Source organism: Rattus norvegicus, chromosome 6, assembly GCF_036323735.1.
Source record: "Rattus norvegicus strain BN/NHsdMcwi chromosome 6, GRCr8, whole genome shotgun sequence".
Taxonomy (NCBI): Eukaryota; Metazoa; Chordata; class Mammalia; order Rodentia; family Muridae; genus Rattus; species Rattus norvegicus.
Window position 1 is genome coordinate 15,877,484 of NC_086024.1, and position 23,940 is coordinate 15,901,423.

At 43.7% G+C, this 23,940-nt stretch overlaps 1 protein-coding gene across 12 annotated transcripts in view; it reads right to left on the reverse strand.

The window, feature by feature from the left end:
- Plekhh2 (pleckstrin homology, MyTH4 and FERM domain containing H2) overlaps positions 1–15,996 on the reverse strand; it is a 110,301-nt gene extending 94,305 nt beyond the window's left edge. For 6 of the 12 annotated variants that reach the window (XR_010052082.1, XM_063261832.1, XM_063261838.1 and 3 more), the window contains exons 1-2: positions 15,403–15,676; positions 7,140–7,266 (exon numbers count right to left, since the gene is read on the reverse strand). Coding sequence is in view for 10 of the 12 variants with exons in the window: in XM_063261832.1 (XP_063117902.1) it covers positions 7,140–7,262 (123 nt within the window). In the remaining 2 variants the exon portion in view is untranslated. 12 annotated transcript variants of the gene reach the window in all.
- Between the last annotated feature and the right edge of the window lie 7,944 nt (positions 15,997–23,940).

Sequence of the window (23,940 nt, forward strand, 5' to 3'; positions counted from 1 at the left end):
GTCACGCGACGGCAGGGATAATTAAGTGTGTGTGGTGTATATAGTTATTGGTTTAGTTGTGTGTGTGTGTGTGTGTGTATGTGTGTGTATGTGTGTATGTGTTAGTGTGTGTGGTGTACATACTTGTTGGTTTAGTTGTGTATGTGTGTGTGTGTTAGTGTGTGTGGTGTATATACTTGTTGGTTTAGTTGTGTGTGTGTGTGTGTGGTGTACATACTTGTTGGTATAGTTGTGTGTGTGTGTGTGTAAGTGAGTGTGTGTGTGCATGCGTAAATGCACATGCTTGTGAAGGCCAGATGTAAACAGGTGTCTCCCTCATTCATTCTCCATCTTTTCTTTTGGGATGTGGTCTCTTACTGAATGGCTAGGCCTGTTGGCCAGTGAGCTCCAGGGATGTGTCTAGCTCTGATCTCCCCACCCCCAACTTTTATATGGGCGCTAGGGATCCAAATTTCAGTTCTCATACTTGCACAGCAAGTAACTTTACTGGCGTCATCTTCCCAATAGAAAGAATTATAAGTTATATATCAGGGAATCGCTCACAGAAAGAACAGAAGGATAGAGATACAACCCGGGTTTCTCTGTGTAGCCCTAGCTGTCCTAGAACTCAAACCTACATTTATAATCTAATAGTTTTGGCTAGCGCTCTCTCTCTCTCTCTCTCTCTCTCTCTCTCTCTCTCTCTGTCTCTCTCTCTCCCCCCCACCTCTGCCCCACTCTATTGCATATATTTATATATTTACACAATAATGGCTAAGGCAAAGATAATGAATATTACCCCAAAACATTAAGAAGTGTTTGCTTAATAATGAACAAAGGGAATGATAGAATTTTCAAAATGGTTTAGAACTAAGGATAAACTTTTACAAAAAGCAATTGCTAATATTCAGAATTTAAATTATGGACCATAAGTACCTAACACTTCACATTTCACTAACATATATATATATATGTATATATGTATATATGTATATATGTATATATATGTCCAATCTACTCAAAGCCAGTTCAAACACAGTAGTAAACTGACAGAAACAGTTTCGTGTTGCCTATTTCATTTTTATAATCATTTGAGCTGGGAAATAACGTTGCAGAATACTTAAAACCCACAGGACACATTCACAACCGATTTTACTTTCATGGTATAAATCCTAATGTAATCCTTAGTCAAGTCCACTCAACACATACCAAGCCAGTATGAGATGATCAGATTTCCCCATATAAAGTTTTACTGAAAATACGGTTAAACATTTTATAAACTGGCATCAAATTCTAAGCTTTGTGCTTGATTTATTACTCAAAAACCGTTCTTTGTAGCCACAGTGATCTTAGCAACAAGTAGCAGACAAGAATCTTGCCATTAAACTTGGAGCCACACATACAGCAGTCCTCTCTGTTATAGGCCTGTGAACGAATAAAATGGCCCCACAAACTAATTCAGGCAGGATGCTTTAGGGGTCCACACGTAATGATATGGACACAATTTCTCAGCAGGCGTCTTCCGGGTTTTCCCTATAAAATTCATTAAAGACTATCACTAAACATTTTTATTTCTCATAGCATCTTCATCCAACAGCCCTGAAGAGTGACATTTAAAATGGCCTAGGAAGCCTCACTATCACATGTGGAATTTCCAGTCAGCATTGTGCATCGTGAGGTGCCATCGTGGGTGTCTTATTTAAATGGTTTTGCTGGCAGCACTGTCCTGGATGTGCTCTGATGTTTGGTGACTCCTCAATCCTAGAAGGTCCTAAACTGCTTCAGGGGAATCCCACTCAAGAAAAGAAAGCCACCGTTGTCGGGAGATGCCAGACGCTGGAGCTACGTCAGGTTAGAGCAGGAGGCAGTTGCCATGGTGATGTCTAAAGGGGAACCACTTCATAGTCTCTCCTCCCTTTTCACTGAGAAACTAATTCATAGAAAGTAGCATTTCACTTTAACTCAGAGACAAACTTGTCCTTTCCCTCCCCGCCTCAGAAAACGAACTTGTAAGCGGGGAAGCTGGTTCCGCCTCAGCTTCTCTGAAGAGTTTATATTTGGCATACTAAGGATATTTCCAACACCATTCCTTACATTCCTCTAAAGACCTCTCCCGTTTACAGCAGCACTTGCCCAAGACTTCAATAAGGCTATTTTCCTTCTCAAGCTTCAATATTCTAAGTTACTTGAAAATCGTGATTTAAAAAATAGGTGCCAAAAAATCTTTCTTAAAAAAAGAAAACCTCTCACATATTGTATTCTATTCACTTACATATAACACTCTGAATTGTCTCAGACCGTTCCTCTAAAAAATTCAGAAATGAGTTTGGTATTGATCTGTAATTACCTGAATGTCTTCCTGAATGTCACAAGTATAATCTGTTCATAGAGATTAAGGGAGGTAGGGGCTTAGTTCAACAGCAGAGCTCTGAACATTGCAGGGTCCTGGGTTCAATCCTCAACAGGACAAGGAAGGGGACAGAGGGGAAGATGGGAGAAAGCAACAGCAGGCTATTTCCATGCACCAAATACTCTGAGTTGTATCAGGACAGATCTGAAAGGTGCATGATTTGAAGACAGCTCACCATTGGTTAGCTATGTGTCAGCGAACAGGCCAACCATTTATTCCAAGCCCCCAGTGTTTGCATCCTTAGATTAGAGCCAATGACAGTCACCCCCATAGACTTCCTGTAGGGTTTAAACAAGCTCAAGGCCGTAGTCAAAGCTTGGGAACCACGGTTAGTGTAAGAGTTGGCTGCTTGTATGCCACAGACAAAGAAAGAAAGCTAAGAACAAGCATTGTTCCAGGAGAAAGTTGGCTACGACTTCTGGCAAAGATCTAAAGAAACAAATTAGTATTCTCTCAAGAATCTTCAGCCTTGGGGCTACCTCCATGAGGGGAGAAGGTATGGAGACCTGTGAGGGAGGAGCTCTGAGCACACGTCCCAACGCAAAGCTAAAGATGTAGGTGGAGAGGACAAGCCTCAGGAATGCAACATCTGACTCTCTCTGGCACTTACCCACGATGCCACGGGGCTTACTTTAAAAATGTGGACTGTTCCATAAATGGCAAATGCTGCAAACACATAAACATCCAACACCGAGAGATGGCTACATCTGTTGTACGGGGGAATGAAGAGTTGGCAGACAGACCAGAAAGCAACCCAAGTTGACACATAACTCACTTCAGGCTTAAAAGACAGAAAATCTGGGTTTAAATATTGGCTTTATCACTTTCTTTCTGATATAAATTCAGGCAAGCTAAGTAACTTTTTATATCTAATTATCCCCTTGTACAAGTGTGGGTAATATTAAAACCTATTTCACAGTGAAAATAAATTATTGCAAAGATTAAAGATATAAATTACTTAGGATAAACGTGGGCCATATTAAGCATCAGTTGTCCAATCCATAAAATAGAGACAAAATCTAAACCTTCGCAAGTTGCCAGATGAATTTGGTACACTTTACCTATAAAATATTCAGCACATAAGTCAATAAATAGTTGGCATTTTAATTTAAATGGATATCAAAAATAGTTTTTAAACCTGAGAATAATATTTCATAATGGAATATAAGAACAAAAAGAAACACTGTGAAAGTTTTTAGTCTCATTGTAGTGTTGAGTGTGATTACTGGGAGCCAAGAGTTACTGGTACTCAGTCATTTTCCAGTGTATAAAACACCTCTGAGTAGGGGGTTGGGGTATAGCTCAGTGGTAGAGCACTTGCCTAGCAAGCACAAGGCCCTGGGTTCGGTCCCCAGCTCCGAAAAAAAAAGAAAAAAAAAGTAGAGGAAAACACCTCTGAGTGAGTCCATCTCCTGGATCTGAAGCCAGAGTTAAAAATTAGACACTGTTTTTAAAGGACGGTGATTTTAAACCAATGCTTCTTTTAATAATCATTCATTAAAAAGTAAATATAATAGTATACAGATAATCAAAAGAACAATTTATAACCGTACTTACAGAGAAAACAATACCTTTATACATTTAAAAAATATCTTCATGGGGGCTGGAGAGATGGCTCAGCGGTTAAGAGCACCCGACTGCTCTTCCAGAGGTCCTGAGTTCAATTCCCAGCAACCACATGGTGGCTCACAACCATCTATAAAGAGATCCGATGCCCTCTTCTGGTGTATCTGAAGACAGCTACAGTGTACTTATATATAATAAATGAATAAATCTTTTAAAAAAAATCTTCATAAGGACCTTGCTGTAATGGCTTTTAAAAGTACAAAATAGGGGCTGGGGAGATAGCTCAATGCTTGCTATGCAATCAAGAAGACCTGAATTTGGTCCAGCAATTCCACATAAAAAGCTGGCGGTGTGCTGGTGTGCTCTATAACCCCAGCACCTGGGAGCGAGAGGCCAGAAGACCCTTGGGGTTCCATGGCCATCCAGCAAAAATAGTCAGTAGGCTCCAGATCCCAGTGAAGAGATCCTGTCTCAGAAAAACAAGGCTGAGAGATCTGTGGTTCTCAACCTTCTTAATGCTGTGACCCCTTAATACAGTTCCTCATGCTGTGATTCCCCATATTATTTCGTTGCTACTTCAAAACTGTAATTTTGCTACTGTCATGAATCATAACGTAAATATCTGATATGCAGGCATCTGATATGCAACCCCAATGGGGTCATACTCCACGGGTTGTGAATCTGAGGTTGTTCTCTGGCCTCCATGCACACGCACATGTGCACGCGCGCGCGAGTGAGCACGCGCACACACACACACACACACACACACACACACAAAGTGGGTGGTGGGGGAACAAACATTGCTATACAAATTAAATATCAGGTTAACTAATTGAGACCAACAAACAGAACTTCTATTTAGTCCGTTGGTTAACAGGTCAGATGTCAAAGGTAACAACTAGGAAGACAAGGGTTAGTCCCAGGAAATCACTGATAAGGTAAACAAAATCATGTCTAGGTAGTTGGGCTTGTGGAGAATACTATATAAATTACCTTTCAACATGAGAAATGATTCTTATATCAAAACGAGAAAAAAAATAACACCCCGTGAATGATAATCAACTTTTGAGTTAAGTTTCCCTTAGCTATAGATATTCAAACTGGAATCTTTTCAAGCCTTAATCTTTACCCTAAAATTAACAAGAGACAACATTAACATTGAGGACCCATTCCATGGAACCTGTCACTGGGTCGTCTGTGAACAGGGCTGAGGAGGGCACTTTAGTCTTTCCACCTGAGAGAGGCTAAGGATAAGAAATGGAAAGGTTAGGGTTGGGGATTTAGCTCAGTGGTAGAGTGCTTGCCTAACAAGCGTAAGGCCCTGGGTTTGGTCCCTAGCTCCGGGGGGGAAAAAAAAAAGAAATGGAAAGGTTTCAACAGAAAGGTGTTCCACTGGACTTTTTTAAGACACTTCTAAGGGATGCCTGCCTAGCAGGAAAACAAGATTTAAGGCTTTGATGGAGAAGTGACACAAGTGCCAGTCTCTATCCGAAAACAATGTGAAGTCAAGATTAAAACAACCCCTGTGGGTCTGGAGAGATAGCCCAAAGGTTAAGAGCACTGGCTACTCTTGGGTTCGATTCCCGGCACCCACATGGTGGCTCACAGCCATCTCTAACTGGAGTCTCAGGGGATCAGATGTCCTCTTCTGGTGCACAGACAGATGTGCATGCAGATAAAACATTCACATACATAAAATTTTTTAAAATCTTAAAAACAAACAGACGAAAAACACTTGTAAATTCTCCCAATCAGTTACTAGGAATATCTAGATAGATACAGAGATAACATTATCTAGAAATATGAGAATCACATGTTGGTTTTAAATTCTCCAGAACATGCAATACAGAGCCAAAGAAAATATAATATTGCTCAAGTAACTCAATATTCAAAATACTTTCAACACAGTCAATATAATCATTATCGATAAACTGTTTTATCTTTTTTTTCCCCATGTAAAATCTCTGAAACCCACAGTGTATTTTACATTTGCTACATCCTTGAGTTTGAACAAACCTAGTCAAAATGTTCCGCAGTCACATGTGGCACGCATATCTGCACTGATTTGTTTTGTCAGCTTGACACAAACTGTTCTGAGAGGAGGGGATCTCAGTGAGGAACTGTCCTCATCAGATTGCATATAGGCAGGTTGATTAATGTGAGGGCCCAAGCCAACCAAAGGCAGTGCCACCTTGGTCAGGTAGCCCTGGGAAATAAGAAAGGTAACTGGACGTGAGCCTGAAGCAGGCCAGGAAGTCCCAGTTCTCCGTGGTCCCTGCCTGTTCCTGCTTGAATTCCTGCCCTGACTTCCCTCAGTGATGGACTTGGATCCAGACACAAACAAAATGAACCCTTTCCTCCCTACTTTGCTCTTGGCAATGGTGTTCATCATAGCATTAGAAAGGAAATCAGTATTATTTCAGACAGCAAAGTCTAGAATCCAAGTTCCCAGGAATCAGAGACGTGTGTGTGTGTGTGTGTGTGTGTGTGTGTGTGCGCGCGCGCGCGCGCATGTATGTATTTATGTATAAAATATAGTGACAAAAATCTAATTATATTACTATTAATAGAAGAATAGAAGAATATGAGTATACTACACTCAGTTCAAGCTCCAATGATAATTTTTTAAGATATAATTAGAAATTCCTAGGCAGGTGAATTCTTTCACGTATATTATAAGCACATTTTACTGTCAGTGGAGAGTTTTCGTCTATAATTACTTTTAAATCATTTTTGTCTGCTCTGTTTTACTGAGATGGTATTTTGCTGTGTGGCTCAGGCCGGCCTTAAGCGTGTGACCTTCCCGCCTCCGTGTTGGGATTACGAGCTTGTGGCACTGTACCAGGCTTAAAAGTATTCTTCAACAGAAAGCAGATCAAAATGCTATTAAATTCCTTTAATAAATCAAATGAATTATAGCTTTCTCTCTGGAATGAATCAACTCTGTATTCATCAAACATGTAATATTCCCATATTCAACTGGTGGTCACAAACAAATGGGGGTTTTTTTGTCCCATATTTGGTGAAAGACTGGACCAAGTGTAGCTTCAAATACTTCATAAAAAGTTAAACTACATTCATTATTTTTAAAAGTGTTGCCCTCCCAGGAATAATGAGGTCACTTAATGCACATTAAACAGGGATCCGATAACCAACAGTAGTGAAAACTCTGGGGAAGGCTTACTTTGTCTGCTAGGAGCTCTCGGATCTTGCTTGCTTGAACTCGGAATTTCATTAGTTGAGCCTCCAGAGCTACACAGCGTTCTTTCCAATCTATGGGTCTTTCCGGCTCAGAGGACTCCTCCATAGTTCTGAGAGAGAGAGAGAGAGAGAGAGAGAGAGAGAGAGAGAGAGAGAGAGAGAGAGGAACAGTCAATACACACATTATTCTTGAAGATAATGCAAGAAATGACCCAATGTACTGAACGCCGTCCACACACAAGTCTTTCTTTCTTTTTTTTTTTTTTCTTTTTTTCGGAGCTGGGGACCGAACCCAGGACCTTACCAATGAGCTAAATCCCCAGCCCCCACACACAAGTCTTAGGTTCTGAGACGGCATTGCTTCCAGTAGAACTCTGGCCTGCGAGAGCACAGCCCAGACACAGACTATTGTGCATAACTCTTCCCAACGGAAGACTTAAACTATCCACTCATAATTCACACTCGTTCTCCGATTTGCAGACATACCATAATGTGTTGGTAATAGGACAAAATAACCTATGGAAAGACCATCCATGAGCTAGAATTATGGTTTAGATTTGCACTAGAGTGATGACCTGGTACCACTTTGGATTTGTCTAGGCCCAGGCGAAGTCTCTCAGGCCAGAAAGCCTCTCGCTTATCTAACCAGGGAAGTTATTAGAGATCTGACAAGTACATTTTCATTTCAGGGAGAAAGAGGAAACGGATAAAGATGAAAATTAGAATCATCTGCATTTAGTAAATCTGGATGTAGTGGTTTGGCTTGGTTTGGTTTTGGTTTTTTTTCCAAGAAAAACCTTTAGCTGTCCTGGAACTCACTCTCTAGACAAAGCTGGCCTCAAATTCAGGTATCCACCTGTCTCTGCCTCCCGAGTGCTGGGATCAAAAGCATGTGCCACCTGCAGTCTACCTGGCTGACTCAGTGTTTTCTAAATCACCTGTCATTTTTTTTTTTTTTTTTTGGTTCTTTTTTTCGGAGCTGGGGACCAAACCCAGGGCCTTGCACTTCCTAGGCAAGCGCTCTACCACTGAGCTAAATCCCCAACCCCCATCACCTGTCATTTTGAAGGAGGTTAATTTCAGAGGGAGGCAGATCTAGGTCAGGGAAGCTATCTTGCAAGTCTGAAGGACTGCTGACATCAGCAACCTGGACACTTCTTAACGGTTTGGGGCCTAATTGTATTTCTGAATGACCTTTGCCATGAAGTGATGAAATCTGCATCAGGAATGGATTTCCCAAAGGAACCAAGCCCCCAGTCTAGGAGAACACATGATCACGAATACCCAGAATTCCCCAGTATTGACTGAAATATAGCCCGTTCCCTAAGCATATGCCAAATCGTAAAACCTGCACTGCAAGCTCCCTTTGGAATCCTGGCACGGGACAGGCTGAGGCAGGAAGGTTATAGCCTATTCAAGGCCCTCCTGGGCTACACTGTAAGTTCCGGGTTCCAGGCCAGCCAAGACTACATAGATAGACCATCTCAAAAGAAAACCCACAAAACTAACAAACAAAAATCCTGCAACCTACAAAAGACCAGCTTGACAACTGTTTTCCTTAAGCACAAAAATAAATGATTTGTGCTTATGATAGCTTTCACCTTAATAATGAAATTATCATCCTGTGATTTAGAAACAAACGAATGGTTCTACAAGGGCAGCAATGTTGTTATATATGTCGGGTCTGAAGAACTGAAGGAATGGAGTGTTTGTGGACTGTAATCTGCAGATGGCAGGACTTGCAAATAGTTGAGTAACACAGTAACTGAATATTCCGACTGACCTGAGGGAGGGGACTGGCAGGGCATCCTGAAATCCGCCTAGGAAGTTAAGGGCACCTAACAATCTAGAAGGGCTTAAAGAGTCCCATATCCAGACTTCAAAACTCAATACAGTACCCAAGACAGTTGTGTGAAGAAAGACATTAGCAGATTAAGGTTGAACCCAGAAATACAACTTCGTGATCACCATCAACCTGTTTCTGAAAGAGTACCAAGGCCATTGAACAGGAAAGGCAATAGTGTTTTCAACATAGCAACTAAAACTCCAGATGCTGAAAAGTGAATGTAGTCTCTGCTCCCTCATCCCAGATACACAAATTAGCATAGAATGTATTAAAGGCTTAAATGTAACCCAAAGCTCTAAGAACTCAGAAAATAGATACATGATACATCATCGAGATTTGGGAATTGTGTGCCTCTAAGGACACTATGAAGAACTTGTAGAAAAATAGCCTACGGGGGTTGGGGATTTAGCTCATTGGTAGAGCGCAAGCACAAGGCCCTGTGTTCAGTCCCCAGCTCTGAAAAAAAGAAAAAAGAAAAAAAAATAGCCTACGGACAGATTTCTGAAAGTCAAACATGTGAGAAAAGACGTGCAGAATATGGAAATGATCCAAACAACTTAACAACAAAAACAATCTTCCAGATTTAGTGGCACATGCCTTTAAATCCCCGCACGGAGGAGGCAGAAGCAGGCAGATCTCTGTGAGTTCAAGGCCAGCCTGGTCTATAGAGGGAGTTCCCGGACAGCCAGAGTTATAGAGCTTTTAAAACCCTGTCTCAAAATCAAAACCAAAAAGGACAATCTATTGGCCCAGAAACCGGGAAAGGGAATAACACTCGAAATGTAAATAAGAAATACTTAAGTTAATAAAAAAAAGTAATAAAAAAGGACAATCTAATTTTAATTTTTATTATTATTACTTTATACATCTGAGACTGCATTTGCCTCTCCCTTTGTCTCCTCCCAGCCCTTCCCCCACTTTTTCTCTTCCCCTTTCCTCTGCCTCTCCCTAAACCCACTCCTCCATTTCTCTTCAGAAAAGGGCAAGCCTTGCCTGGATATCAACCAAACTTGGCATAGCAAATTGTAGTAAGACCTATCAAGTTGTAAGCACTTCCACTCATTAAGACTAGATGAGGCAACCCAGTGTGAGGAAAAAAAAAGGATCCCAAAAGCTGGCAAAATCAGGGTCTGGGAAGATGGTTTGCTTGCCCAAGTGCTTGCCCTGCAGGCCTGAGAAGCTGATTCAAACCTCAAACGAGAAAATGCCTAGATCAGTAGGCCAGCAGTAGGATATTTTCTGGGCTGATGACTGACATGGGTGGGCTCAGGCCATGGGGGTGGGACAAGGTCACCCTGGTGGTCCTGAGCTGTATAAGAGGCCAGTCTGAGCAAACTATGAGGAACAAACCATATTCCTTCATGGCCTCTGCTTCAGTCCTATCTCCAGGCTCCTCAGAGACAGATTGTATGATCTCTCTACTGTTGGCTGAAAAAAACCCTTTCCTCCCCAAGTTGCCTTCAGTCACAGTGTTTTATCACAGCAATAGACAGGTAGACAGAAATTGGACCAGAGCGTGGACTATTGCTATGATCGACGTGGTCATATATTTTCAATTTATCTTTTCTTTCATATATTATATCCCAATTGCAGTTTCTTCTCCCTCCACTCCCAGTTCTTCCTCCACCTTCCCAGATCCACTCCTCCTCCTCCGTTTCCCTTCGGAAAAGAGCAGGCTCACAGGGACATTAATGGAACATGCATAATAAGTTACAATAAGACTGGGTGTATATCTTTATATAAAGGCTGGACAAGGCAACCCAGGAGAAGGAAAGGGGTCCTAGGAGCAGCTGAAAGAGACAGAGACACCCTCCTGCTCCCACTGTTAGGAGTCTGCAAGAAGACCAAGCTATACAACTGAAACATACATGGAGAGGACCTTGCTCAGACTCGCGCGGGTTCCCTGATTGTTGGTCTCTGAGAGCCTCTAAAAGCCCTGCCTAATTGATTATGTGGGCTGTGATCTTGTGGTGTCCTTGACCCCTCTGCTCCCTACAAACCTTCTGACTCCTCTCCTTCGGGGCTGAGTTTGGCCTGGTGGTTCTTTGCTTCTAAGCTACACAGGTTTGGTTTTTGGTTTTTTGTTCTTTGTTTTTTAAAGGAGGATCGTGCAAGGAGTTTGGAAAAGCCATTGAGCGCAGGCCTGGCTTGTGCAGTTCCAGACGGAAGTTTGAGAGTACAGTAGGCATGGCGTTGTTGTGCCCTGTGTTAAAATTATCCTTGTATCATTCAAATGCGGATCTCTGGGCCCCATATCTGGTTACAATCCTTATTCTAAGTATCTGGTGCCTGAATGTTGTATAGGCATTGCTCCCCATTTGTTCCCTGATTGGTCAATGAAAAAGATGATCAGCCAATGACTGAGCAGGGGAGAAAATGGGGCTGGACTTCTTCCCAGTGAAGGGAGGAGGGAACAGAAAGTAGGGAGAGAGTTCAGGAGATGCCATGAGAAAACGCTGAGAGCCTAAAGAGCCTGATCAGTACTAAAATACAAGTATCATTGGAATTTTGACAGAAAGCCTGATTATTTTAAAGGATTAAAATAGAGCAATATTGCCTAGTTGATGTGCCCTTAAAACTTGTCATATAGGGGTTGGGGATTTAGCTCAGTGGTAGAGCGCTTGCCTAGCAAACGCAAGGCCCTGGGTTCGGTCCTCAGCTCCGAAAAAAAGAAAAAAAAAATTGTCATATAAATATAATAGTCAAGTCTCAATTATTTGGGAGCTCCTGGGTTAAGAGGAAAACTGCAACAAACATTTATAAATTGCAACTATCAGAATACCTTAAAAACTTCATTGGGGCCATTCAATACTTTGGATTAAGAATCTGGGCAGCTGGGGTTGAAGAATCAGCTGTGATAGAAAGGACCAGAACCACCGAAGTGAAACCTTTGCTTTACTTGGACAATCAATGCTGGTTAGCTAGAGCTGAGGCTCTTACTAGTGATGAAGACACCAGCATTACTGAGGTAAAATTTTCCGGGAATATTTCCTTAGGGTCAGCGCACCGAAGCTGTGGTCCAAAGAAGGTCAGGGCTGCCACTCATGCTGGCAGACATGGTAATGTATAAAGAGTCACCCAGATAGTGCTGGTTTTGAAGGCTGAGGGGTCAGGGAGAGCAGCTGAGGCGGGGCACTGGGAGAAGACACGAGAGGTCCTTGCCAAGGTGCAGCGTCAGCTGCAGCAGAAGCACCAGAATTGAAGTGTTCGTGGAGACAAGCTGGGCGAGGCTTGTGCTTGTTGCAGCAGACTACTGGAGACGGCTGTGCTAAGGGGCAACTACCAAGGAACAGCAGCGGCTGTGAACTGGCCTCAACCTGAACCGTGCTTCATGAGGTGTGAACGGCAGAGCCACAGAGGGAGAGCTGCTGATGCCCTCTGGAGCCCAGAAGATTGTGAGTGACACGTGCTGAGTGACACATGCCTGATACAGAGCTTTACATGGTTTGACTGTGGTTTGGTGTGAATTGAATGTGACTGTTCTCCCTTCTTGGAGTAAGAAAGTGCATAACATTTTTTATTTTATAGGTACCTACAGTTAAAGGACTTTGGGGTGTTTGTTTGTTTGTTTTTGGAGTGACTGAAAATTTTAGAGACTTTGGAATTTTAAGTGTTGAAATATTTTAAAGACTATGGGACGTTTAGAAGTGGGGATGTTTCATTTTAATAGTAACATGACATCTTGGAGACAAGAGAGAAAAGGTTATGGTTTAATGGTGATGTGTTTTGTGTCAATTTGACAAGGCGTTAACTGGGTTCTTGAGTTTTGTCAAGTTGAGACAAGGCCGAGTTATCTGGGAAGAGGAACTTCACCTGAGAAAACTGACCCCGAACAGACTGCCTGGAGGCAAGTCTGTGGGGCGTTTTCTTTATCCATGGTGGGTGGAGGCAAGAGAGGAAAGGCCTTGGTTTAGTAGTGATGTGGTTTTGTGTTGGGTTGACCAAAAAAAAAAAAAAATGTGTGTGCCCAGCCCACAGGGAGCTGTGCTACCTCTGGACAGTTCCTGAATTGTACAAGAAAGCAGTCTGAGGGGTTGGGGATTTAGTTCAGTGGTAGAGCGCTTGGCTAGCAAGCGCAAGGCCCTGGGTTCGGTCCCCAGCTCCGAAAAAAGAAGTTAAAAAAAAGAAAGAAAAGAAAGCAGGCTGAGCACAGCCTGAGAATGCCACGATGAGGTTTTCCTCTTTGGTCTGTACTTTAGTTCCTGCTCCACAGGTTCCTGCCTGCCTGAGTTCCTGTCCTGACTCTTCTTCATGATGGACTATAACCGTAAGCTAAAATAAACCCTCTCCTCCCCCAAGCTGTTTTTGGATATAGTAATTATCACAGCAATATAAAGCTAACTAGTACAAACACGCATGTGCACACACCACACACACACACACACACACACACGTGCAGACATGAACATGTGCATGAACACACAATGAGAACAGAAGCTCTCCAAAGGAAATCTATAAATGGTCAATAAGCACACAAAAACTTCTCTGTATCTTTAACTACGAGAAAAAAACTCGGAGAGTAAGTAAAAATCAAGTCATGATGTCACTCCACTTCACCCCATCTGGCTCAACATGAGGCAGAAAAGAACATGGACCAACAAGGACTGATGAGACCGTGCAGAGAGCGGAACTCCTGCATATCACTGGTGCTCTAAAATGTCATAGCTACATTGGAAATAGTCAAACAGATGTTCCTCAGAGGTTTCAGGTTATGTTATGGTCCACACTTCCAGGAAACAGTGTATGAAATGTCCAGAACAGACAAATCCAAAGACAAAACGCAGGTCAATGGTTGCCAAGGAGATGAGAAGGCAATTGTGACTACCAACAGGCTTTGAGCAGTGGTTCTCATCCTTCCTAAAACTGCGACCCTTCAATATAATTCCTCATGTTGTGGTGACTCCCAACCATAAAATTATTTCTATTGCTACTTATAACTACAATTTTGCCACCGTTATGAATCATAATATAAATATCTGTGTTTTCTGATGCTCTTAGGTGACCCCTGTGAAAGGTTCATTCTGCCTCAAAGGGGTCTCGGACCCACAGGTTGAGAAGCACTGGTCTAGAGTTTCTTGGTGGGGAGGAAGTTTCTAGAACTGGAGAGTGACGACTGCACAACCTTGCACATATGCCCAAATTCCCTAAGTTATACAGCATTAAAGGTCGCTTTTATGGTTTGTGAATTGTATCTCAATTAAAAGCATATACAAACAAAGAATGGGTATATGCTAAGACCACATTTATAGATTTAACCATTTATTATTAGTCATTATCCCTGCCAGGAATCTCACCGATAAATAATAGAGAAGTAACTGTTAACCTCACCTATGAAAGTACAGTGCACATCTCTTACTTAGAGCTTTGCTACGAAAATGATACAAGAAAATTCAAAATGAAATACATCTATTTGTCTTTAGCTGTGGTGGCTACATATGTTTATGATGAAGTAGAAAAGCTTTAAGATTACCAAACACACATTTGACATCTTTGGTGCCCAATAATTAAGTCATAATAAAAGAAATTCAAAACTTGAGTTTGGTTTTGTGATGGCTCCAGGTCTAGGCAGGAGATATCCTGGGTCACTCTGCAATTCTGTAACTATGTGGAAGGCAGCTGTACCACAGCAGAGCACCACCTGGCTGGTTACGAATGGCTTTGGGGCTATAATCCACTCCTAAAAATGTCCTAAATTTTGAACTCTAAGGGGATCTACCTTCTCTGCAGGGGGCAGACAAAAGCTGAGGTTTTCCAAAGACCTCCAGTGACTTCAGAAATATTTACTGGCACAAAATAAACTGTTTATAGTTGTGGAGTGAACGCTCTTTTCTCTGAATCTCTGACTTCCTGTTTCTTTTCCAAATCCTAAAAGGGGGTGGGGGGAGGTTTAAAAAGAGGAAAGTCCTAGGGAGGGAGAGAGAGAAGCAAAGAGAGAGGGAGGGAGACAGGGAGGAAAGGAGGATACTACCTAGGCTCACACTGTTGAAATTTCGACAAACCCTTAAACCCCATATATTCTCTATAACAGTTTGGGCTGTGGGTTATGTCTTTTTCCCCCCTAATGCAGAAAAGATGTCTTTCGTAACTAGACTGAAGCATGCCTTGTTTAAAGAACCTTACCACCACCTAGCCCTACTTGGGCCATCCCTGCCCTTCTGTGGCACTGTCCTGAACAGCCTACTCCTCGTTCCACACTCCTCCTGGACACACACACACACACACACACACACACACACACACACACACACACACACACTCAGGGCCGTGAGGTCCAGGCTTGGAAAGACTGGCACTTCCAAAAAGAAGCCAGTGACCCGCACGTAGTCCGGCAGGAGGAGAGTTTTTGCAAGGCAGAATGCCTCAACTCCTCCGGGGGCAGCTTCATTTCGGGGCATGTCACCTTAGGGCGCTCTGGCGTCGGGCGGTCGGGCGGTCGGGCGGTCGGACGATCGGGCAAGCGGAGGTGTTAAAAATGAAAAGCTGGTCCCGGGGTCCCCTCACAGTACGACTCCTCAGAAGCGCAGGCCAAACAGTAGCATCGCCTATGGGACCCACGGCGCGCGGGGACGCGGGGCTGCCCCGCAGCTCCCCTGCCCGACGACCCCCGACAGTGCCACAAGTCCGGGCCCCGCTTTTATAACAGAACGTCACAGGAGCCCAGGGTACGTAGAGCCGTCCCCAGCCAGCTCGTGCGGGCCACCCGGGACCCGGGCCGAGCCAGGCGCGCGGCGTTCAGCGCTGCATCCCCGGTCCCGCTCAGCCGGACCGGCCGCTCGGACCCGGGACTGCATGGTCCCCGGGGTGAGGGACCGGGGAGGCTCGGCCTCCCAGGCCGTTGGACCCCGCGCACTGCCTACCTGCCCACCTCTGCGGCGGCGCCCGATGTCCCGGCTCGCCTGCCACCCGGCTCCGCCGGCTTCCCGGGCTCTCAGCCCGCGCCAGCCGCACTCGGAGCCCCGAGCGGCCCGGACAGCACCGCCTCCTGCGGGATTGGCGGCCGGAGTGGCTAATCGGAAGGCACAGCCGACCACCTGGCGTCACTGGAGGAGGTGTTTATAACTTTGGCTCCTCCTGGTGCCCCTCCGAGTGGGGAGCTCTGACTCAAGAGGTGTTCCCACTGTCTTCCCCACACCTAGAGTTCAAGGCCCGATGACTCGTTTAGTCGCCCTTTTTCCACTCTCTTTGCTTCGATTGGACCTGTGGACCACCCTCTTGCATAGTCTCTAGGCGTGAACTCTCTCCTCTTGCCATTCCTTCGTCTTTCTGCATTTACTAGTGTAAGTGTGCACTTTGCCAAAGGCCTTTATTGTCCTCCAGGTGCTTAAACAGATTCCGTGTGTAGCCTGAAGATCCTCCCTCGTACTAGTGCAAGTTTAGTTTTCACCGTTGCTTCTCACACCTCGGGTGACTGTGGTCTGAAGCCCGAGGAACCCAGCTGGGAAGGTTGACCTGCTGTTTCCTACCCCTCTTTTTAAAGTTCTATCTCTCCTCTCAGCCCAGTTTAGTCCCACATACTTGAACCTCTGCTCCTGTTTTTGCCCTCAGAACGTCCCACTTTTGCTGCTCCTGGCATGCACACATTCTCCTGACCTACTGTTGCAACCATTAGCCTTTCAAAGGGAGGATCTGTGATGTTCCTTTGCAAATCGCACAAAAGCATATTGCATGAGCACATGAATGATAAATCCGGTTGGATTTCACATCCCAAGCAGGGGCCTAGAGAGGCCAGTCTTGGGAGAGGTGAAGGGACCACAGAGGAAGGGAGGAGCGGGGAGGGGAGGAGAAAAAAGAGGAGGGACAAATTCTGGATCTTAGAGGTAATCTTTCCCCAGGTCACCAAACTAGGTCAGACAAATTACTCTCTTTGATACAGTTAACTAATAGGCATCAGAAGGCTTTTCCCACTTCGGCCTTTTTACAAAAGAAAAAGTCAACCTTATATAGAAAAAAAAATCACTAAAGTGATAAATTTTGCAAAGTTTCTTAGAGGGAGAGCCGTAAGTAAAAACAAATAAGGCCAGCCAGCAAGCACCAGGCGTCCATGTTTCTTCCAGATGAGCACTAATTTTGGACTGGATCCCAGACAACCCCCACACGTCAAATTCCTTCTGCCTTCTGTGGGAGCTGATGATGCATATCATATGAAAAATTGTCTCCAAACAGCCTTGGCAACCAAGCAGGCTGGACTGGGCTCATTTTACAGAGTTAAATCAACAGTTAAAGTAACTTGCATAATTTAGCACAGCTAGTCAGTAGAGACCCAGCGAGAGAAAGACAGAGGATGCCAAAATAGAATCACTTCCGTTTGTGAGTCAGAAATACTAAATAGACTAGTGAGCTGAGTGAATACGTTCAGTCATAAAAACAGCTTTCTCGACATGACTGCCATCCTTGTAAGGCTCAGCCAACATTTACTTACAGTCACCTTTTTTCTAGAAACATGACAAACTGAATTTGGCTATGGGTTTTTTTTTCTTTTTCTTTTTCTTTTTTGTTTTTGTTTTGTTTTTGTTTTTGTTTTTAAGTGCAATAGCTTCTTGTTTCTGACTGGAAAACAAAAGCCAACAACCAAACACCCCAAGTGCCATGTGATATAACAGAATATTATTCAGCGCTAACAAGAAGTGGAAGCTGGGAATCCTGTAATCTCAGCGCTTGAGAGCTGGACATAGAAGGATCAAGAGCCTTGTCAGCTACGTAGTGAATCTGAGGCCAGCCTGGGCTACATAAGACTGAAGAGACAGACAGGGTGATGGGGGAGAGAAATCAAGCTACATGTTGAATAAGCCTTTGAAAATACACTAGGTGAAAAGAGCCAATCACAATATTGGAAATATTATATAATTCCATAAATATGGGATGCTCAGAAGAGGTTAAGTCCACAAAGATGGAAAGTGGATTCACAATTACCCTGGGCTGAGAAAGATGCAGATGTTAGTCTAGGGTAGTAGTTCTCAACCTGTGGGTTGCAACCCCTTTGGGGGTTAAACAACCCTTCACAGGAATCACCTAAGACCATTAGAAAACACAGGTGTTTACACTGTAATTCACAACAGTAGCAAAATTGCAGTTAAGAAGCAGCAACTAAAATACTTTTGTGGTTGGGGGTCAGCACATGGGAACTGTATTAAAGGCGTACAGCCTCATCAGGAAGGTTGAGAAGCAATGGTATAGGGGAATGAAGTGCTTTGGGGGTGGGGGGAGTAATGAAGGTTTGGAAAGTTCCATAACTTACATCTCTGAGTACACTAAAAGCCATGACCATGTATAACTTAAACGGATAGTTGTGTTCTCTGAGAGACACAACTCGAAGGTATTTTTAGGGGCAGGAGAGATGGCTTAGTGGTAAAGTGCCTGCCACACAGCAGGAGTGCCTGGATTTGGGTCCTCATCAGTCATATACAAGCTGAGCAGGGTGGTCCCCAACTCTGGGGAGGATGAGGCACATTCCTAGAGTTCAGTGGACACCCAGCCCAATCAGTGAGCTCCAAGTTCAGTGAAAACTCTGTCTGAAAAATGAAGTGGAAAGCAAGTGGGAGGATACCCAGTGTTGACCTCTGGCCTCCATGCAACCTGTGTGCATTTTCACTCACACCCACAGGCCCACATGGATATATCAGACACGCATAACACAACCGCTGCAAAGAAAATTTGGCTTCTCATTTCTGTATTCTATATCGAGTAGAGGAGTATAGAAAATTCCTGATCAGCCTGCTTAGTCGCTCGTAGCCCTGTGTGCCTTAGTCGCCTCTTTGCCTCCATAGTTACAGTCCGTTTTCTGAGGCAATGCCATGCCTGCTTCCTCTTTCACACTGTAAGAGACACGAGAGCAGAAACACTGGTTCTCGGCTTAATGTGAGCCCAGCTTGTAGCACAGTGCCTGGCACACAGCAGATACACCATAAATAGTTATTGAATGATAGACAAAGGCAGTGAGGGATGCATTTTATTGGCTATGTTTTAGCTATGCGACAGTTCTTTCACTGTGGGCTACACCCCATATGGGTTGAAGTAATTAAATATGGAGGTTGACATAAATTGGCAACAGTGAAATGTTATCAAAAATTCAGTCAAGATCAAAAGGAAGATAGCTTGCTTGGTGTAAGTCTTACTCCATTTTGGAGTTTTGGTGATAAAATATCTGATTGCATCGTGTAAACATTTCTGATGTTCCTGGAGGAAGAGTAGATTATTGCTGCTGCATCAAAACACGGCAGAGGACATCATGGCGGGAATGTGTGACAGAGGAAGAAGTTAGAGCAGGGGAATGTCAGTCTAAAGAATGACTTGCCTCAAGGGAACAAGTGTACACATAACAAACATGCCCCTCTTTTAGACAGTACAAATTCATTCACAATGGAAGAACCTCCATGATCCAATTACCTTCCCCCAGGCTTCATGTCCTAAAGATCTTATCACACCACCACTACCCCACTGATCACCAAGTTTCTATCTCATGAACTCTAGGGGAACAAATATAACCTAAGGAGAGCAGTATACCCCAGTGCCTGAGGCATGATGACTTTCTTGATCCTTGGGTTTTGATGAAGACAACTCTCTGACCTCACCCCATAGGGTAACCTGTGTCCCCACTATCACTGCGTCTGTGGGCAGCTCCCATCAGTGGTAACAGGCTAAGCTCTAAACTTTCAGAGCTCATGAGAGTTTAATGGGCATCAGTAAGTCCTCAAAGATGATGTGTTGCTTGTTTTGTGGGGGTTTTGTTTGTTTTAAGATACTGCATAGGAAACTAGTGCCCCAGTGGTCTAGGAACATCAAATGTGGGGCTAGGAAGATGATTCAGTGAGTACAGACACGTTACCTGTGGTTGCAGTACAATCCTAGGGAGCTGGGTTTAATTCTGGAAGCCATGTAAAGGCAGAATGAGAGTCACAGCTCCACAAAGCTGTCCTCTGATTTCTATCTGTACATGTCTGTTACACACATAAAGGTCTTGTTCACATGGCTGCCATTCTATTGTAGAATTTTATTCTAGCTGACAACTGAAAGTCCTCCCTTTTGTTTTTGTGTTGCATAACATGACGTCTTATGCCAGAAGAAAAGGAACAGAAAACAGAGCAAAACTGACCACAGTGTCCCCAAAGACTAACAGTTAGAAAGGGACATGTTAAAAGAACATTGTCATGTGATGTGTAGTCACTGCAAAGTGGACAGGATCTTTAAGACACATGAGGAAATGTTAACAAGTAAGGAGATGGGACCTGAACTGAATCAAGGTTTAGTTCATCAAAGGACCTGTTACTACAGTGTTACAGTTCATCAAAGGACCTGTTACTACAGTATTAGAGCTCATCAAAGGACTTGTTACTACAGTATCAGAACTCATCAAAGGACCTGTTACTACAGTATCAGAGTTCATCAAAGGGCCTTGTTACTACAGTATCAGAATTTATCAAAGGGCCTTGTTACTATAGTGTCAGAGTTCATCAAACGACCTGTTACTACAGTATCAGAGTTTATCAAAGGGCCCTGTTATTACAGTGTCAGAGTTCATCAAAGAACCTGTTACTACAGTATCAGAGTTCATCAAAGGACCTGTTATTACAGTGTCATAGTTCATCAAAGGACCTGTTACTACAGTATCAGAGGCAGGGACAGACTCAGCAGGCATGCATCTGTGGATATGAGTATATGAATGGGCCAGTGATGGTTATAGCAATGTCTGTAAAGGAGATCGAAGCACCCTGGCAGTTTTAGGATCTGAGATGTAGCGTCCATCGCGAGTCTCAAACCTAACAGCTAACACTGGGGTGTTGAGCTAGATCCACCTCAGCACAACCCCTCAGTTAAAACCTAGTGCCTGTGGAATGTACAATGGAAGCTTTCAGCAACTTGTAAGTTGAAAAGACATTTGGTTCCACCAATCAGATTCAAGTATGGTACTAGTGTGCTTGATAGAAGTTAGAATATTGATAGAAGCTTGCAGGACACATTTTTAGAAAAGTAGCAGATACACAGTGGGGAAAATCAGAGGAATAGGGAGATAAAGAGAGGGAAAGGAACCATGAGAAAGGACTACAGAGGAACACAGGAAAGTCGGTGCTTGAACACAACAGGCTGGGTTCTCTGCAAAGTAACTGAATGACTTGGCAACCACATTTTGAAATAACAATTGAAAAAGTAATTGTTTGCATCCTAGCTTTTTTTTTAATATTTATTTATTTATTTATTCTATGTGTAAGTACACTATAGCTGTCTTCAGACACACCAGAAGAGGGCATCAGATCTCATTACAGATAGTTGTGAGCCACCATGTGGTTGCTGGGATTTGAACTCAGGACCTTGGGAAGAGCAGTCAGTGCTCTTAACCTCTGAGCCATCTCTCCAGCCCCCTTGCATCTTGTTTTTAACGTCTTTTCCTTTAGTTAACCATATTTATAGAGTCACTTCATATTTGGGACTTCATTGCTAAAACTCTGTTACATACTAAATTGGTATAAAAATATTGTAAAGTGACCACTGACATTTTGTTAATATTTTATTTCCCGTTTATAAAAACAATACTAATGTTTTTTTTTCCATTGGGACATGTAAAAAATAGAGAAAATAGAGAAATCTAAAATTACCTTAAATCCGTCATTTGTAAAAACTGTGTGTGCATGTGTGTGTGTGTTTGACATGCTCGTGTATGTGTGTGTGTGTGTGTGTGTGTTGTGCATGCACACGCACATTCGAGTGTGTGAATGGATGTATACTCACATGTGGAGGCCAAGCATCAGTGTATTCCTCAGTCTCTCTACCCTGTCTTTTTAGGCTGTATCCCTGGAGCTAACCACTTGGCTAGATTGCCTGGCTAACAAGCTCTAGTCATGCCCTGCCTCTGCCTTCCCATTTCTGGAGTTGAGGTGTGTGCAGCCACACACACCCCTTTTTATGTGGGCGTCAGGGATCAGAACCCAGGTCCTCATGGGTACATAGTAAGCACATTGCTGACCGAGCCATGTCCCCCGGCCTCTAAGTCTTTTTCTCTACACATATATCATGTTTTCTCTTAATATGAAGTTAGACTAAATTCACATATTTGTCTTGCTTTTACACGTTATCCCTTGTCTTGAAATATTATTTGAAAACATTTTAAATGGCTTGTTAATTGTCCACCATAGGGTTCCACACTGATATAGTTAACATTTCTGTCGTTACTCTACTATTAGGTTATGTTAAGAAGCAATTATTGGGGGGTTGGGGATTTAGCTCAGTGGTAGAGCGCTTGCCTAGGAAGCACAAGGCCCTGGGTTCGGTCCCCAGCTCCAAAAAAAAAAAAAAAAAAGAAGCAATTATTGGGGGCTGGGGATTTAGCTCAGTGGTAGAGCACTTACCTAGGAAGCGCAAGGCCCTGGGTTCGGTCCCCAGCTCCGAAAAAAAGAACCAAAAAAAAAAAAAAAGAAGCAATTATTGGCCTTTCGTATCAATGTTATTGGAAAGAAAAACCTTAATTTAAATGTATCATTCGTTTTGGTTCTGAGTCTAACTGGATTGGAAACTGGCAGGCTCATCCGGTCTGAAGCCAGCAGGCCACATTTCACCACATGACAGCTATGACTAAGGCATAGCACAAAACTGTGAACTTACTTAAAATATGATGGGAATTTTTTACAGCTTTTTGTAATTCAGTCGTGTAGCACTTGAGTCATGAACTTGTAGACAAAAACATTATGTTGCAGCGCCGAAAGACTAGACACACCTGTTAGAGGAAAGAATTCTATTTCAAACTCCAAATCTTCCTACTTTGCACAATAAGTGTTGGGATCACAGTGTGTACTGTCAGTGCAGGCAAAACCAAACCAAAACCAAACCAAAACCAAACCAGAATCAAAGCAGAACCAAAGCAGAACCAAAGCAGAACCCGCCAGTTCTTCCTACAGCCTCATATGGCCCACACCAGCACAGACGCATCAGGATGACTGTGAACATGACTTCTATCTGTTCACCATCCAGCTACGTGGTTAGAATTCAGGGCAGTCCTGCCTTTTTTACTTTAGTGGCAGAAGTGGCATCATTTGGCATGAGCGTCCTTAATGAAAAAGACAAAGACAGCTCTGGAAATCTGAGAATAATGGGGGAGGTCAGGAGGGAGGGAAGGAACTTGGTGTTGTTTTGCTAGCAGACCACACTGTCGCACTGCCTTCTCAATGTTTTTATTTAATCACATAGACAGGGCTACCCTCAGCCTTGGTCAGAGAAGCAGTTGGGCAGAGGTTAGTTAATACAGAGACTCAAGTCTGGTTACAGTGTATCATCTCTGCTCAGGTGGAGAGGGGAACCGAGGCTGGAACACAGGTGAGGGGTGGGGGTGGGGTGAGGGGAGTGGGAGGGTGAGGTGGGGGATGGGGGTGGGAGGTGGGGGGTTGCGTGTGTGTGTGTGTGTGTGTGGGGGGGGGGGTGTTGGAGACAGCAGGCCGTGAGTGAACTTGACCAGAAACAGGCTTAATTGGGAGACAGGCTTCACTGAGTAGCTGGTGTAATTGGGAGGAACAAAGACTATTTAAACCTTGGGAGGGTTAGTAGGGGGTATGCGGTGAGTGTAAGTGGCTCGGAATCGGAGAGCTGGGGCTGTTTCATTTGCATAAGAAAGAATTCCAGGTGCTTGCTAGACTTAACTGTACAAGGGGAGGGGAAGTCTAACCTGGCTACAGGGCTATATGACCTCCTCCAAGGGACAAAGGTGGGGGCACAGGTCTGTGTACACAGGGAAATGCAGGCCTGGTGTTGGGGGTGTGTGGCAATCCTATTCCTATCTGGGGCTTTCTCTGGGGCTGCTTCCCATGGCTCCTCCAGCCCCACAGTGTTGAGAATAAGTGACTGATCAACTCTGAATGTCTGCAGCAAGTCTCCTGCGAAAGGGGGTAAGAAGAACATAAGTGCCGAAGGCTGTGAAATGCTGTCTTCTGTATCTGACGTGGTCACTACACTCGTGACT